Raw genomic sequence first — 17,595 nt, forward strand, 5'->3', positions numbered from 1 at the left:
AATCTGGAGTCTGAAGTCCTTTCTTTAATGATAATGTTGTAAAACTTGCTTGCATGTAATTCTTCATGTTGAGAATTGCATCTCCTTTTACTAATTATGTATCTGCAGCAGTAGAGAACAAATAATCTATTCAGAACAGATAGAATATGAGACAATGAATTTGAGAACAAAAAGTCAAAAGTGTATCAGTTAGTAAGTATGAGTGAAAGTTTACTCTGAAGACTTTACCATAAGGCAAGTTTGTCCAGATGAAGGTAAAAATTGTGCCTGAGTACATTACTCTGCAGTAGACTAAATCCATCAAGGGCTTCTTGTTTAATTAGTCACTGGGTAGAGCTTGTATAGAGTAATAGTCATCATCTCTTAAGAAGAGGATTTTATGTTGGCTGAAGATTTGCAAAATCCTTTCTCAGAGGTATTAATGTAGCTAATGCTTTTCTGATCTGTTTCTCTAGTCAAGACCTCTTTTCTTGGTTTCTGTCCCATATATCCAACTGCCTTTTGCTGTCCCACATTTTGACAATTCTGAAATTCGACCTTGTCATGTCCTGCAAGTCCTATTGTTCCTTCTGCCTGTTCCCTGGTTCTGGAGATGAGATGGTTTGGGAGTGCTGTTTACCAAGAAAGTGAGTTATCCCTGGCAAGTATTTGTTCACCAGGGATGATTTTGCCCCGCAGGGAATACTTACCAATGTCTGCAAATGTTTTTTTGGTTGTCACAGCGGGCAGGGGTGCTGTTTGCCATCTAGGGGCAGAGTCCTGGGATGCTGCTAACCATCCCCCAGGGCACAGGAAGTCGCCCCAGACAAAGGGTCATCTAGCCGTAGGTGTCAATAGTGCCAAGGTAGACCCTGATCCACACTGACTCTTGTGTTGTCCAGTCTTCAGAAGGTCTTTTCTTATTTTCCTAGAAAGGCTTTTTAATCCCTTTCTTATTGTAAACTATTTAGGAAAAGCTTGTTTTCTTCCTTCTACTGACATTGGTTTCTCAGGGTATTCGTCAGTAGTTCCTTTTCTGCAGATAATGGGAGCCATTATGACACAGGATTTTAGTGAGGATGGGAGGAAAAAACCACCCATCATCTCAGTTGTCTGAATTTCAAATGGGGTTATGATTCTCTTCTTTTCTATAGTTTAAGCCTCTCTTCATGCATTCAGCTTACCTTTTTCTTCAATTTTCAGTACACTCATTTCCTCATATTGGTTATTTGTATTGTTCTCTCTTTTATTTGGATTTTGACCTGCAGGATTTCTAGTAAGTAGAGACATAACCAGGGTTTTAACACCAACAAAAGAGTGAATCCAGAAGGACAACTCTTTGATTACCTCTCTAAATGTATTACGGCTTCACCACACTTTCTCCAATAACTTACTATGTTATTTAAAACTATCTTGTCAATATAGTCCTTTAAATGTTTTGGAAAGGATGCTTCTTGCAGCTCTACCACTATTAGTAAGCTCCTAGATAATTACAGCTCCCTCGCTTCTTTAAGTTTACCAGTTTCTATCCCAGGGGAAAGATTTTCTCCATTGTGAGCCCCTTTCAAGATGCCATAGATGTGATCAAACTTCTCCTTGCCTCATCTTTTTCCTCCCTATGGAAATTATAACTTGCTCTGGTAGTGTATAAATCTAAAAAAGACCATCAGTCACTTGCTGCTTATCTTTTAAATCGAGTCAGATTTTTCTTCAAAAAAGTTTTTTTTTGCAACAAAAAGGAAAGTATACTAGGTGAATTTTACTTCGTGGTTGCAGCTTTAATAACAATACTTTGATCATGTGCTTTAAACATATCTTCCTTAGAAACGACCGTTTAACCACATTGTGGTGGACTTTGTAATCAAATTTGCTAATCCCTGACCAGCTGTCCAAGATCAAGTCTAAGTAATTAAGTTCTTATTGGTAAAAGCACTTGGCTTTAGTCCATCCTGAACCTTCAGTGATCAACCAGGTATAATTATATCCAGAGTATTATATGGATCTGAATCCTACAAAGAATCCTGAAAGAACCCCAGGAAACTCTCTTGATCTATTCATTTCAGTGTTCCTCTGCTTTGTTCTAAAAAGGATTTAAAACAGTTTATACATATAGATTATCACAAAATAATAAAACTGAAATTAAAACTGGAAGCAAAAGAAAAATGGAAAATAAAGGGGCAATGGATATAAAATGGAATCACGGGAAGATGAGAGAGGCTTGAACATGTTTTATAGATCCAGGAGTCTCATTTTGTAAAAACAAAAAGCAAAACATTAGATTAAAGACTTGGAGATAAAGGCAGTAATTTTATGTAATGAGATTTCAGATGAGCTGGTGGAAGGTATGGGGGGATGGGATTAGCCTCAAATAGGTTCATTCCTTTGAGAAGGAGTACCCCTGGGGATGGGGTACATACAGATAAGTTTATAGTTTGAGGATTGACAAGCTCAGAGAAAGAGAGCCTGGAGGACCTGTTTTCACTTAGAAGTAGGAGGTAAAAAGTCTTGCTAAGAATTGAAGTGAGAATTGGATAGGGGGTCTCAATCATTTAGAGTGGTTGTTGTGGAAACTAATGGGGAACCAATAAAAGATTTGCTGAGCAAATTGACTTGTGGGCCTGGTAGACATTAGAAGTGGTATAGTTTCATATGATTATATGATCATTTTTTTCCCCAGTGTATTTTGCTTTCTCTATATTGGGGTCCAGAAGGAAGATGCTTAGATTGACCCTGGGGATTGTCAGAGCAGGTATGGAAGAATTGAGGATGAGAAGATAATATATGATGTGCCTTTGGAATACAGTCTAAATCCAGGTAATCCAGGAATCCAGGAATCCAGGAAAAGAAATGAGAAAGGAAGCAACCTGATAGACTAGCTGACAAGAGTCAGGGGATCCCAGGTCTCAGTGTTATTAAAGATTGGGTGCAGTGGTAGTAAGGGAGTGCAAACTTTGGAAGGATAGAAAGCGGTGTATGTTGGAATTTAAAGACAGAAAATGGGTCTGAAAGTGTTGCAGAATAACTATGAGAATTCTAAAATTGCTTCCTAGACTTCATGATAGATGTGAAAAAGTGTAGAAGAATGAGAAAATTTATTTTGGAAATTGGTCAAGGAAGTAATTTCCTTAGGAGGATCAGGCTTCTGTGAGGACAAGAGGCAGACAGTGTTCTGTACAATGTTCTTGAAGTAAAATTTGTATATGTTAGGATGGGGATTCTTGATAATTTTTTTTTTTTTTTGAGAGGGCATCTCTCATATTTATTGATCAAATGGTTCTTAACAACAATAAAATTCAGTATAGGGGGGTCAATGCTCAATGTACAATCATTAATCCATCTCAAGCCTAATTCTCGTCAGTCTCCAATCTTCTGAAGCATAACGAACAAGTTCTTACATGGTGAACGAATTCTTACATAGTGAATAAATTCTAACATGGTGAACAGTACAAGGGCATTCATCACAGAAACTTTCGGTTTTGATCATGCAATATGACCTATAAACCATCAGGTCAAATATGAATATTCGTTTGATTTTTGTACTTGATTTATATGTTGATCCCACATTTCTCCTATTATTATTATTATTTTTATTTTTAATAAAATGCTGAAGTGGTAGGTAGATGCAAGATAAAGGTAGAAAACATAGTTTAGTGCTGTAAGAAGGCAAATGTAGATGATCAGATGATCAGGTGTGTGCCTATGGACTAAGTATTAATCCAGGCTAGACAAGGGCAGCAAGACATCCACGGATGCAGAAGATTTCTCTCAAAGCAGGGGGGGTGAGGTTCTGAGCCTCACCTCTGTTGATCCCCAAATTCTCACCTGATGGCCCCCCTGCGACTGTGCCTGTCTTAGGTTGTTCCTCCCTTGAGGAATCTTACCCGTCTCTGGCTAACCAGTCATCTTCCGGGGCCATACAGGGAAATGTAAAGTTGGTAAGTGAGAGAGAAGCCATATTGTTTGCAAAGGTTAGCTTTTTACTTCTTTGCAGATTTATGCCTTGTGGCTTCTATGCCCAGCACTTGTCTCGAGGTATCTTTATCACCTGGAGGAATTATGATACTCGGCAAATTCGATATGAGGCACGAATTCTATTTAAGGGTTGTAATTAGGAAGGAAGAAGAAAAGCTGTAGATGTAGCATATGAAGGAAACATGGGAGGATTGATTATTTCTTTGACATATCTTCTTGTATAGTACCTTACGTATGTATAGGTTTTAAACTACTAACTAATTTGCACACACATATTAACATAATAGGAATACGGTGACATAAACAAAGCAAATCTATAATTACCATCCATCTCCAGTGAAGCCAAGAAAACCATTTAGGCACCCTAGGCATTTGTGAAAATTTATCTATGATATGATGGATATTGTCCAACTGTACTTGAACTATCAGACAAATTAAAGCAGCCCATTTCTGGGATCTGTTCACATCCCATATGTTCTTTTAACCGTAGATAGTCTATAGTCATAAGATTTTGGAGTGCTACAACTTGCACCCCTCCCAACTCCTGGTTGAGTTCCAACAGTACAGATCCGGTCAAATTCGTTGTCTCACTGTATGCACATGCCAGCCTAGACATCTCCCTCCTCATTCCTATGGCAAGTCCAGGAGACGGTGGGCTGGATGCAGCCACAACCGCAGCATCGTCCGGATCCCTGTGGAGGCTTTTTGATGATCATCCCCCGGCACAAGTCCTCCAGAGAGTGCTGATGCCGGAAGCTCCTCCTCATATCGTATCTTAGTTCATTTTCTGGGTATCCAAGCTAGGCCTTGATCTTCTGCGTAGAAACAAACAGACCCTTTGCCCACACTTTGACATGCCCTCTATACCACTCTGCAGAACTCATTGGAGGTCAGCACACAGTAACTGCTTTTTTTTTTTTTTTTTTAATTAAGAGAAAGGAATATTATCAGAAAAGAGTACCTCCATAGCTGATCATCTGACACCCTTTAAGTGATCAACATTAAGGATATTTAAAGCATGCGTTGATCTTTGATTTACCAATAGTTTTATCCTGTTAAGGAGTAATCCCCCTTTTCTTTCTTTCTTTCTTTTTTTTTTTTTTTTTAATTTTTAATCTACACTTACATGAAGAATACTATGTTTACTATGCTCTCTCCTATATCAGGTCCCCCCCTAACAACCACATTACGGTTACTGTCCATCAGCTTAGCAAAATGTTGTGGAGTCACTACTTGTCCTCTCTGTGTTGTGCAGCCCACCCTCCCCTTTCTCCCTCCCCCCATGCATGCTAATCTTAATCCCCCCCTTCTTCTTCCCCCCCCTTATACCTCCCTGCCCACCCATCCTCCCCAGTTCCTTTCCCTTTGGTACCTGTTAGTCCATTTTTGGGTTCTGTAATTCTGCTGCTGTTTTGTTCCTTCAGTTTTTCCTTTGTTCCTATACTCCTCAGATGAGTGAAATCATTTGGTATTTCTCTTTCTCCGCTTGGCTTATTTCACTGAGCATAATACTCTCCAGCTCCATCCATGTTGCTGCAAATGGTTGGATTTTTCCACTTCTTTTGGCTGAGTAGTATTCCATTGTGTATATGTACCACATCTTCTTTATCCATTCATCTACCGATGGACATTTAGGTTGCTTCCAATTCTTGGCTATTGTAAATAGTGCTGCGATAAACATAGGAGTGCATCTGTCTTTCTCAAACTTGATTGCTGCGTTCTTAGGGTAAATTCCTAGGAGTGGAATTCCTGGGTCAAATGGTAGGTCTGTTTTGAGCATTTTGATGCACCTCCATACTGCTTTCCACAATGGTTGAACTAATTTACATTCCCACCAGCAGTGTAGGAGGGTTCCCCTTTCTCCACAGCCTCGCCAACATTTGTTGTTGTTTGTCTTTTGGATGGCAGCTATCCTTACTGGTGTGAGGTGATACCTCATTGTAGTTTTAATTTGCATTTCTCTGATAATTAGCGATGTGGAGCATCTTTTCATGTGTCTCTTGGCCATCTGTATTTCTTTTTTGGAGAACTGTCTGTTCAGTTCCTCTGCCCATTTTTTAATTGGGTTATTTGTTTTTTGTTTGTTGAGGCGTGTGAGCTCTTTATATATTCTGGACGTCAAGCCTTTATCGGATCTGTCATTTTCAAATATATTCTCCCATACTGTAGGGTTCCTTTTTGTTCTATTGATGGTGTCTTTCGCTGTACAGAAACTTTTCAGCTTAATGTAGTCCCACTTGCTCATTTTTGCTGTTGTTTTCCTTGCCCGGGGAGCTATGTTCAAGAAGAGATCACTCATGTTTATGTCTAAGAGGTTTTTGCCTATGTTTTTTTCCAAGAGTTTAATGGTTTCATGCCTTACATTCAGGTCTTTGATCCATTTTGAGTTTACCTTTGTATATGGCGTTAGACAATGGTCCAGTTTTGCCAGCACCATCTGTTGAAGAGACTGTCATTTTGCCATTGTATGTCCATGGCTCCTTTATCAAATATTAATTCACCATATATGTTTGGGTTAATTTCTGGGGTCTCTAATCTGTTCCACTGGTCTGTGGCTCTGTTCTTGTGCCAGTACCAAATTGTCTTGATTACTATGGCTTTGTAGTAGAGCTTGAAGTTGGGGAGTGAGATCCCCCCTACTTTATTCTTCTTTTTCAGGATTGCTTTGGCTATTCGGGGTCTTTGGTGTTTCCATATGAATTTTTGAATTATTTGTTCCAATTCATTGAAGAATGTTGCTGGTAATTTGAGAGGGATTGCATCAAATCTGTATATTCCTTTGGGCAGGATGGCCATTTTGACGATATTAATTCTTCCTAGCCATGAGCAGGGGATGAGTTTCCATTTGTTAGTGTCCCCTTTAATTTCTCTGAAGAGTGACTTGTAGTTTTCAGAGTTTAAGTCTTTCACTTCTTTGGTTAGGTTTATTCCTAGGTATTTTATTCTTTTTGATGCAATGGTGAATGGAATTGTTTTCCTGATTTCTCTTTCTATTGATTCGTTGTTAGTGTATAGGAAAGCTACAGATTTCTGTGTGTTGATTTTGTATCCTGCAACTTTGCTGTATTCCGATATTAGTTCTAGTAGTTTTGGAGTGGAGTCTTTAGGGTTTTTTATGTACAGTATCATATCATCTGCAAATAGTGACAGTTTAACTTCTTCTTTACCAATCTGGATTCCTTGTATTTCTTTGTTTTGTCTGATTGCCGTGGCTAGGACCTCCAGTACTATGTTAAATAACAGTGGGGAGAGTGGGCATCCCTGTCTGGTTCCCGATCTCAGTGGAAATGCTTTCAGCTTCTTGCTGTTCAGTATAATGCTGGCTGTGGGTTTATCATATATGGCCTTTATTATGTTGAGGTACTTGCCCTCTATTCCCATTTTGCTGAGAGTTTTTATCATGAATGGATGTTGAATTTTGTCAAATGCTTTTTCAGCATCTATGGAGATGATCATGTGGTTTTTGTCTTTCTTTTTGTTGATGTGGTGGATGATGTTGATGGATTTTCGAATGTTGTACCATCCTTGCATCCCTGGGATGAACCCCACTTGGTCATGGTGTATGATCCTTTTGATATACTGTTGAATTCTGTTTGCTAATATTATATTGAGTATTTTTGCATCTACATTCATCAGGGATATTGGTCTGTAATTTTCTTTTTTGGTGGGGTCTTTGCCTGGTTTTGGTATTAGGGTGATGTTGGCCTCATAGAATGAGTTTGGGAGTATTCCCTCTTCTTCTATTTTGTGGAACACTTTAAGGAGAATGGGTATTATGTCTTCTCTGTGTGTCTGGTAAAATTCCGAGGTAAATCCGTCCGGCCCCGGGGTTTTTGTTCTTGGGTAGTTTTTTGATTACTGTTTCAATTTCTTTGCTTGTAATTGGTTTGTTTAACTTTTGTGTTTCTTCCTTGGTCAGTCTTGGGAGGTTGTATTTTTCTAGGAAGTTGTCCATTTCTTCTAGGTTTTCCAGCTTGTTGGCATATAGGTTTTCATAGTAGTCTTTAATAATTCTTTGTATTTCTGTGGAGTCTGTCGTGATTTTTCCATTCTCATTTCTGATTATGTTGATTTGTGTTGACTCTCTTTTTCTCTTAATAAGTTGGGCTAGAGGCTTATCTATTTTGTTTATTTTCTCAAAGAACCAGCTCTTGGTTTCGTTGATTTTTGCTATTGTTTTATTCTTCTCAATTTTGTTTATTTCTTCTCTGATCTTTATTATGTCCCTCCTTCTGCTGACTTTAGGCCTCCTTTGTTCTTCTTTTTCCAGTTTTAATAATTGTGATGTTAGACTATTCATTTGGGATTGTTCTTCCTTCTTCAAGTGTGCCTGGATTGCTATATACTTTCCTCTTAAGACTGCTTTGCTGCATCCCACAGAAGTTGGGGCTTAGTGTTGTTGTTGTCATTTGTTTCTATATATTGCTTGATCTCTATTTTGATTTGTTCATTGATCCATTGATTATTTAGTAGCATGTTGTTAAGCCTCCATGTGTTTTTGAGCCTTTTTGTTTTCTTTGTAGAATTTATTTCTACTTTCATACCTTTGTGGTCTGAAAAATTGGTTGGTAGAATTTCAATATTTTCGAATTTACTGAGGCTCTTTTTGTGAGCTAGTATGTGGTCTATTCTGGAGAATGTTCCATGTGCACTTGAGAAGAATGTATATCCTGTTGCTTTTGGATGTAGAGTTCTATAGATGTCTATTAGGTCCATCTGTTCTAGTGTGTTGTTCAGTGCCTGTGTGTCTTTACTTATTTTCTGCCCGGTGGATCTATCCTTTGGGGTGAGTGGTGTGTTGAAGTCTCCTACAATGAATGCATTGCAGTCTATTTCCCTCTTTAGTTCTGTTAGTATTTGCTTCACATATGCTGGTGCTCCTGTATTGGGTGCATATATATTTAGAATGGTTATATCCTCTTGTTGGACTGAGCCCTTTATCATTATGTAGTGGCCTTCTTTATCTCTTGTTACTTTCTTTGTTTTGAAGTCTATTTTGTCTGATATTAGTACTGCAACCCCTGCTTTCTTCTCACTGTTGTTTGCCTGAAATATGTTTTTCCATCCCTTGACTTTTAGTCTATGCTTATCTTTGGGTTTAAGGTGAGTTTCTTGTAAGCAGCATATAGATGGGTCTTGCTTTTTTATCCATTCTATTACTCTATGTCTTTTGATTGGTGCATTAAGTCCATTTACATTTAGGGTGACTATTGAGAGATATGTACTTATTGCCATTCCAGGCTTTAGATTCGTGGTTACCAAAGGTTCAAGGTTAGCTTCTTTAGTATCTTACTGCCTAACTTAGCTCGCTTATTGAGCTGTTATATACACTGTCTGGAGATTCTTTTCTTCTCTCCCTTCTTATTCCTCCTCCTCCATTCTTCATATGTTGTGTGTTTTGTTCTGTGCTCTTTTTAGGGGTGCTCCCATCTAGAGCAGTCCCTGTAGGATGCCCTGTAGAGGTGGTTTGTGGGAAGCAAATTCCCTCAGCTTTTGCTTGTCTGGGAATTGTTTAATCCCACCATCATATTTAAATGAAAGTCGTGCTGGATACAGTATCCTTGGTTCAAGGCCCTTCTGTTTCATTGCATTAAGTATATCATGCCATTCTCTTCTGGCCTGTAGGGTTTCTGTTGAGAAGTCTGATGTTAGCCTGATTGGTTTTCCTTTATAGGTGACCTTTTTCTCTCTAGCTGCCTTTAAAACTCTTTCCTTGTCCTTGATCCTTGCCATTTTAATTACTATGTGTCTTGGTGTTGTCCTCCTTGGATCCTTTCTGTTGGGGGTTCTGTGTAATTCCATGATCTGTTCGATTATTTCCTCCCCCAGTTTGGGGAAGTTTTCAGCAATTATTTCTTCAAAGACACTTTCTATCCCTTTTCCTCTTTCTTCCTCTTCTGGTATCCCTATAATACGAATGTTATTCCTTTTGTATTGGTCACATATTTCTCTTAGTGTTGTTTCATTCCTGGAGATCCTTTTATCTCTCTCTATGTCAGCTTCTATACGTTCCTGTTCTCTGGCTTCTATTCCTTCAATGGCCTCTTGCATCTTATCCATTCTGCTTATAAATCCTTCCAGGGATTGTTTCACTTCTGTGATCTCTTTCCTGACATCTGTGATCTCCTTTTGGACTTCATCCCACTGCTCTTGCATTTTTCTCTGCATCTCATCCCACTGCTCTTGCATTTTTCTCTGCATCTCATCCCATTGCTGTTGCATTTTTCTCTGCATCTCTGTCAGCATGTTCATGATTTTTATTTTGAATTCTTTTTCAGGAGGACTAGTTAGGTCTGTCTCCTTCTCAGGTGTTGTCTCTGTGATCTTTGTCTGCCTGTAGTTTTGCCTTTTCATGGTGATAGAGATAGTTTGCAGAGCTGGTACAAGTGACCGCTGGAAGAGCTTCCCTTCTTGTTGGTTTGTAGCCTTTTCCTGGGAGAATAGCGACCTCTAGTTGCTTGTGCTGGGCAGCTGTGCGCAGACAGGGCTTCTGCTTCCTGCCCAGTTGCTTTGGGGTTTATCTCCGCTGTTGCTGTGGGCTTGGCCTGGCTGAGGCTGTTCCTCCAAAATGGTGGAGCCCCGTTGGAGGGGGAGCGGCCAGGAGGCTATTTATCTCCGTAATGGGTCTCTGTGCTCCCTGCTGCCCAGGGGGTTAGAGTGCCCAGTGATCCCCAGATTCCCTGCCTCTGGTCTAAGTGACCTGTCCTGCCCCTTTAAGACTTCCAAAAAGCACTCCCCTTCGCAAGGCGCTGGGTTCTTGCAGGTGTGGATGTGGTCTGGATGTTGTCCTGTGTGCTGTGGTCTCTATTTTAGGAAGATTTTTCTTTATTATATTTTCATAGCTCTATGTGTTTTTGGGAGGAGATTTCCACTGCTCTACTCACGCCGCCATCCTATTCTTGATAATTTTATGGAAAGGTTTTGGAGAACATTAAAATGTCCTTTATAATAATTAAGCTTAGTTTTTTCTGTTCTCTCAGACTGCTGTGTTGTAGTTCCCTAAGCAAGTTAGGGAAATAAAGAATGGATTTATTTTCTGAGGGATTCTGAGACCATGATTCATTTTTTCATTTGATAACCACAGGAGAATGTTTACTCTACACAATTTTACTTAATTTTTGAATATTTCAGTCTCCAGAGAGGTATCCTAAAAGTGGGAGAGAGGTAGATGAAACTGCATATCAGTGATTAAGCTGCTTTTCATTTTTTCTTTTCTCTAATAGTGAGGTTGTAGTTGTCAAGAATCGAGCTTTCATTTTTCCCCTCTCCCATTTAGTACACATGACTCAATGCCTTGTACTTACATATCCATATGGACTAGATTAGTGTTTTCCAAAGTGAAGTGCATGGGTTCACTGTGCAGCCACACTTGTGGTGTGCTTTAGTGATTGTAGTTCATGTGTGATTGTTCGGTGGACCTATTACCCAGTTTTAACTTACCCAGTTCTCAAAAATTGGCTTAAAAAGACTTCTGCAAAGAAATAGTGTTTTGTGTGGACAATACTAAAGGTACAAGTGAAGTAACAATAATTGTAGAGCTATACACACCTGTTCTTTATCAGATGGCCATGTTATCTGATAAAAATTACACTTGCAATAGTAATGACTTATTTAATAAAAAGATATATCTTGGAAGAGCTAAGAAAGAATGCTGATGGAGTGGCTTACTTTTCTGTAAATGTAAGGAAATGGAGGTAACATCATACATGAAATGAATTTTATTACATCATCAATAGTCAGACTGATACAGGAAAGGAGTTGAACCAGACTTGAATGAAGTAATATCATTGTGGATAATTTTTTAATAAACATGACCTTTAAAATATATTAGAGTCTTTGTAATACTTTATAATGAGATGAGAGTGACCATGATAATTGTTTATACATACAGAGGTTTGCTCATTTTGATATATATACATGCTTAATACATATACATGTTTTGATACATATACATGGTTAATATACAAAGGAGTCTTTGAACTTAAAGATGAGTTATGTACCTTTCTTCTGCTAAAATACAGCTAGTCCAATTTTCTTAACCTCTGTTTTTCTTTGTGATAAGTAGCTATCAGTAGTATAAAACCTAGTGTAAATTTTCTGAAAATTCTGTTGATTTAAAGTAAAGATGACATTTTAACCTAGTGAGAAAGAAACTTTTCTGAAAGAAACTTTGCTGTGGGGAGATGATTTTGAAATCAGATTCTGGGAAATATTTCTATTGTTATGGGATTTCTTGCCAAAAACAATCTGTGTCACCTAGAAAAACTCTAATATTAACATTTAAAATATTTGGAAACAGTTTTCCTGGATTTTGAATTCATTTAATAAAAATGTATAAAAACTAAACTTTCCAGTGAGTTTATAAACTGATTGATAGCAGGAAAATAGAAATTTGCCAGATGAATTTTTGATAAAAACTTTTGCATAATTTGTAGATGGGAAAGGATAATATACCGATTAGCTCAGTTAAGCCATCATGTACTCCTCCTATTTGGATCTACATGTAAGATCTTTTTTTTGCATATCATTCTTCAAGTTTTGATTTCCTTCCCTAATCTATTTATTTTTTCAGAGACCTCAGGTAGTTGCTTTTTGTATTTTGTCTAGAGTTTTCAGTTGTAATCAGTGGGAGAGAGAGATTATACAAGTAAAATTAAGAAAGCCTGGTTACAAAAAGGTGGAAGCCAACCAGAAAGACAACGTATTAATGATGAAAATAATAAATTGTAATAGATGGCCCCAGAGTTGAGTGAATACATTTGATGTGAAAAGCCATGGAAAGGAACCATAGAAATATAGTATAGGCAGATAGAGCATTTGAATATTGGCATAAGGGCAGGCTAGAAATGAATGGTTTGGAAATACAGGCAGTGTGTATGATGTACATATAGTTCCATCTTACAGTGAAGCTGAAGTAATGAATAAGAATATGAATAATAAGCATAATGAATTAAGAATTGGATTTATTTTGATCATTGCTTTGATTTTAATAAAACATAACATGTAGCTTCTATTTCAATTGTTCTGTCAGTACATACCATAAAATAAACAAAGTGGAAGAATTCTAAATAGGAATGACAAGTTGGAGGTTGCTTGTCTGTTAATAGATCTATAGATAAACTAGGTTTAACATACTAAATTGAAAATGATGCATCAGAAAAGTGATTTAAAGGAATAGCATGGTTTCAGACATTGTTTTCTAGGCCTACAATCAGTGCCATCATCCAAGAAGAGAGAGATTTATTTAACAAATTAAAATGGTTATAACATATTTTCAAGAAAATACATTTTGCGTATAGCTTCTGGGCTTTTTCACTATTATAAATTCAGGCATGGCTTGATCTTCTCTCAGCCTAGTGGGAACACATCTGGAAATACTATGCATCACTAAAACCTTTACAGGAATTTTGCATGCTTTGAAATATCGCATATACAATTATAACATTCACTTAATATTCACTGCATATTAAACTAAGATGGCACTGATGGATGTATTATCATCTGTGTTAATAATCTACAGATGAAAGACTCCCTCAGTTCAAGATGTAGTTCTTACCTCTTAATTGTTCATCAGGCCAGTGGTCTACTGTGCTCATAGGAGGAAAACCAAAGCAGTGCGATTAAAATTGGAACCAGTATCTGAAATAACCACACCCTTTCCTTTCTTGTATTATTAAATGGCAAGATCTTCTGAAACTTAACGATAGTTTCAGTGGTTAGAGAATTATTTTGGGCCTAACACTATTTAAAGAACTCTAAACTTGGAGTCAAATCACTTGGCTCTAGTACCAGCAGTGTTGTTGATGTACAGTGTCAACATGGTCAAGTCCCATAAGCTTCCCATAATAAATGTGTACTGGTTCAATTTGGCTTAATCACAAATGATTCAGTTTCCACATACATATATAAACCATAGATGGTTTATTTAGCTTTAAAAATAGGGCTATAGTAGTGTAATCAGATGACCTAGAAAGGCTCGTCAGCGCTTGCTGGAGGCTGTGGGGCAAACCAGAGGCACTGTCATCAGCCCAAGGAGTCTGTCCAGTAAGAGAAGCTGGAGATGCATCAAGGATCTCTCAGCCCCTAGCAGCTCTCCTCCAGGTTGCACAGCCATCCTTTATCTTCCTTTTGGGTGTATAACAAATGTATACTTATAAGTGTAATAAATATCTATGCACAAATGTGCAGAATGAAGAGATTTCAATTTCACAAGATGTATATTAAACTCCGACTGAATATAAGTAAAGATTCCCTTAACTAACCTTACTTTAACCCATGCACTCCAGTCCTGTCATTTCCTCTATGAGTCCCATCCGACTATGCCTGCGGCATGCTCAGCAATTACACATCAAGCCAATGGTTTGGGTATGGCAGTACACTTTCGTCCCTACTATCACTGAGTTGTGTGTTTACCAATAATCAATTATGCTTATTTCTAAAACTTTTATTACATTTGTGGATCCCGAGTGACGTGAGGACCAGTTATTGCTCCTGATCTCACTGGGTAAGAGGGCTTCCTTATATGTAACAGTTGAACACAGTACTTAAGTTGAACTGTTGAAGTTGAACCTGCTTACACCTTTGGAAAACTGGAGGAGGGTGGAGTTTCAGTTTGGGCATCGTCTCCATGTGTAATCTGCTAATTCCTCTGAAGCTCCCCTTCCTTACCTGTGTTTTTCCATCTTATAATTGAGAATGATGATTCTTTAAGTTTATAGAAAAGGGTAAATTTAAACAAGATATGGGTATGAAACGCTGGAAATAAGTGTGCTATATTATAGATGCTATAGTCTTATATATAATGGAGGGGTTTGTGAACCTGGTTTAAGAAAATACTCAACTTTTCTGAGACTCAGGTTTTATGTGTAAAATCAGATAACTGTTTTGCTTTTCTTATTTGGCATTTTGAAACACTGTGATTTGAGGAGTTTCCCAAACTGAATAATCTAAATGAGTGTATGTGAAATGTATGGTCATATGGCATAGCAGACATTAAATGTTCCTTTTCTCTGTCAATTTTAAAACTCTTTGTCACAGATACAAAGAGGAAAACTTTTGTATGCTACACATTTATTCACTTGATGTGGTAGGTGGGGGGGAGATCATTTGCAATGAAACAGAGTAGGAAGGATATAGCATTTGCTGCTGTGAACTTCTGTGGTTTCTGAAGTTAGTTCTTCCATTTAAGTGCCAACTGGTATTGCCATGTCTTTGGGATTTGATGTTTAATTTTATATGGCCCTGGGTACTGACTTTGGATGTGTGGCTAGCAACTTGAGGGAGAGGAACCAGGTGAAGGTTGTAAAAAGCATAAATAGTTTATTGTGGTCATCCTAGCCCAAGTAGTCTTTCAAAAGTAGGTCTGAGTAACATATGACTTCTGTTTTACCGTACAGAGATGGGAATAAAAAGGTACTTATCTTAATGTACTGTTTTATCTTTGTGTTTAAAAATGTTTCATCTTCCTCTATTTGTTTGTTTCTCCAGCCTCTGTTCCATCCCTGACCCATCTTTGTCGTTTGGTAATTCGGTCCAGTTTAAAACCAGAACATTTACAATATGACAGTTTTATCTGTCAGTTACCACTTCCCAGAAGTCTACATAATTATTTGCTCTACGCTGAGGTTCTGAGGATGAATGAAGTTCCTGAACTGGCAGTTATCCAAGATGGAGAACTCAGTGAAGCTACTTAACACAGCTCATGTATTACTCTGAAAATCACCAAGACAAAGAGCCATGGAGTACAAATTCTTCTTGATTTTATAGTCGCAAAAGATGATTTTTGTTTGTGTGGGTGGTTAGGGTTTTGGGGTGAACGTTCACAACTTGTCTTCCTGGTAAAAAAAATGTAACTTCATTTATGTTACTTTATTGCAGTTTTATCACTGGTACATTTCATGTTGTAATATTCATTTCCTAACCTTTTTTCTGCTTTATTCTGTTAATGAACTGTGATGCTACTTCTAGTGATAGACATGGCATGTTCCATGACTTTGTGCTTACCTAGGGCTAGGAGCTTATAATGGAATGCATAAAACTTCACTGAAAGTGCACACATAGTGGATTTGAATGTATTATTATTATTATTTTATTTGAGGTTGAATGTCTCTTATGTTAATAGAAGAATTATCTTTTATTCCATTCTCATATCTTAATTCAGTCACTTTTATGAATGCTGTTCATTGGCTTTTCATAGGTAAACTCAGGGGAGAATTTTTTTTTTTTAAAGATAGAAAATGAATCATTTTGCTGTTATTTTTTTTCCCCCCAGTTTCTTCATATTGTCTTAAAAAAGATTCCTTTTCTGCAAAGGCAAGAACGGACCTAAACTCAAAGATATGCTTAGCCAAAAAAATATTAGCTTGCTATTGAGATAAATGAGCATTTTGCTACATTAGAATACTAATCAGGAGACTGGGAGGGGCAATTCTGTGGTCCCATCTTTAAAGAAAGAAAGGTATCTATGCCTGAGTCACTTCAGTATCAAATAAATCATTAAAGCTTCTTCATTCAGCCTCCAATTCAGAGGCCCACTTTCATCCTATGAAGCAATGGCTGCCAGTTTTATTAATATTAGTGTTTTCTCTTTTTATTATCTAGATAGGTTACCATATAGTATATGAAATTTAGACTTCAGAATCCTATGTTAATGAGACACTGCCTTATTGGTTTTATAATTAATCTTTCTGAGTCTGGAGTCAGGACTAAATACTGGATCAAGTGACTATGATAAGAGTCTATGAGGACCAAATTTGAGAAGAAGTTCTGAAAGCATTACTGAGAGACAGCTAGAGATGAGGTCCAAAGGAGGGCATGTCTTCTGTCCTACTGGAGTCCTGTGGCTTAAAATAGATGGGAGTGGGTCAGCCAGGTCCACCTCTGATAGGCCGTGGCTGTGAGGAAGCAGTGAGGAAGGTGGACCAAAGGAAGGAGGCATCGTAGGTCTAGAGGGATGACTTGAGTTCAGTGTAGCTGAGAGCTGTATTTGCTCAGTTTGAATGTAGTTATACAGGCAGAAATAAGGGTACATAATGGAAAACCAGATGGACATTCTGATACTTAAAGAGATTCCAAGAATGTTTGTACTATGCAGTAAATTTTTTTTTTTTACTGTGCAGTAATTTCTAAATGTTGTCCTAATCTTTATTTTTTCAAACTCTTAAGTCTCTAATTTTTCACATAACCCATTTTTGTTAGGGCCAAATGTACATTTGAAGGTGAATCTTTTCATGTGTTTTTGTTCATGTTTAAGTATGTAATAAAAATTCAACTATCCATAACTTAGCTCTTGTTCTTAAAAATATGAAAATGATTCAGATGGCCAACAGGCACATGAAAAGATGCTCCACATCACTAATCATCAGAGAAATGCAAATTAAAACCACAATGAGATATCACCTCACACCAGTAAGGATGGCCAACATCCAAAAGACAAACAACAGCAAATGTTGGCGAGGGTGTAGAGAAAGGGGAACCCTCCTACACTGCTGATGGGAATGTAAACTAGTTCAACCATTGTGGAAAATAGTATGGAGGTTCCTCAAAAAATTCAAAATAGAAATACCATTTGACCAGGAATTCCACTCCTAGGAATTTACCCTAAGAATGCAGAAGCCCAATTTGAAAAAGACATATGCACCCCTA

At 37.7% G+C, this 17,595-nt stretch overlaps 1 protein-coding gene across 2 annotated transcripts in view; it reads left to right on the forward strand.

The window, feature by feature from the left end:
• Window positions 1-17,231, forward strand: part of ASB3 (ankyrin repeat and SOCS box containing 3) — a 123,392-nt gene extending 106,161 nt beyond the window's left edge. For both annotated transcript variants that reach the window (XM_036991388.2, XM_073213301.1), the window contains exon 10: window positions 15,439-17,231. In XM_036991388.2, the coding sequence (XP_036847283.1) occupies window positions 15,439-15,644 (206 nt within the window). In that variant the 3' untranslated portion in view covers window positions 15,645-17,231. The remainder of the gene's footprint in view (window positions 1-15,438) is intronic.
• Window positions 17,232-17,595: the final 364 nt, after the last annotated feature.

The sequence above is a fragment of the Manis javanica genome, chromosome 1 (genome assembly GCF_040802235.1).
Source record: "Manis javanica isolate MJ-LG chromosome 1, MJ_LKY, whole genome shotgun sequence".
In the NCBI taxonomy this organism is placed as follows: domain Eukaryota; kingdom Metazoa; phylum Chordata; class Mammalia; order Pholidota; family Manidae; genus Manis; species Manis javanica.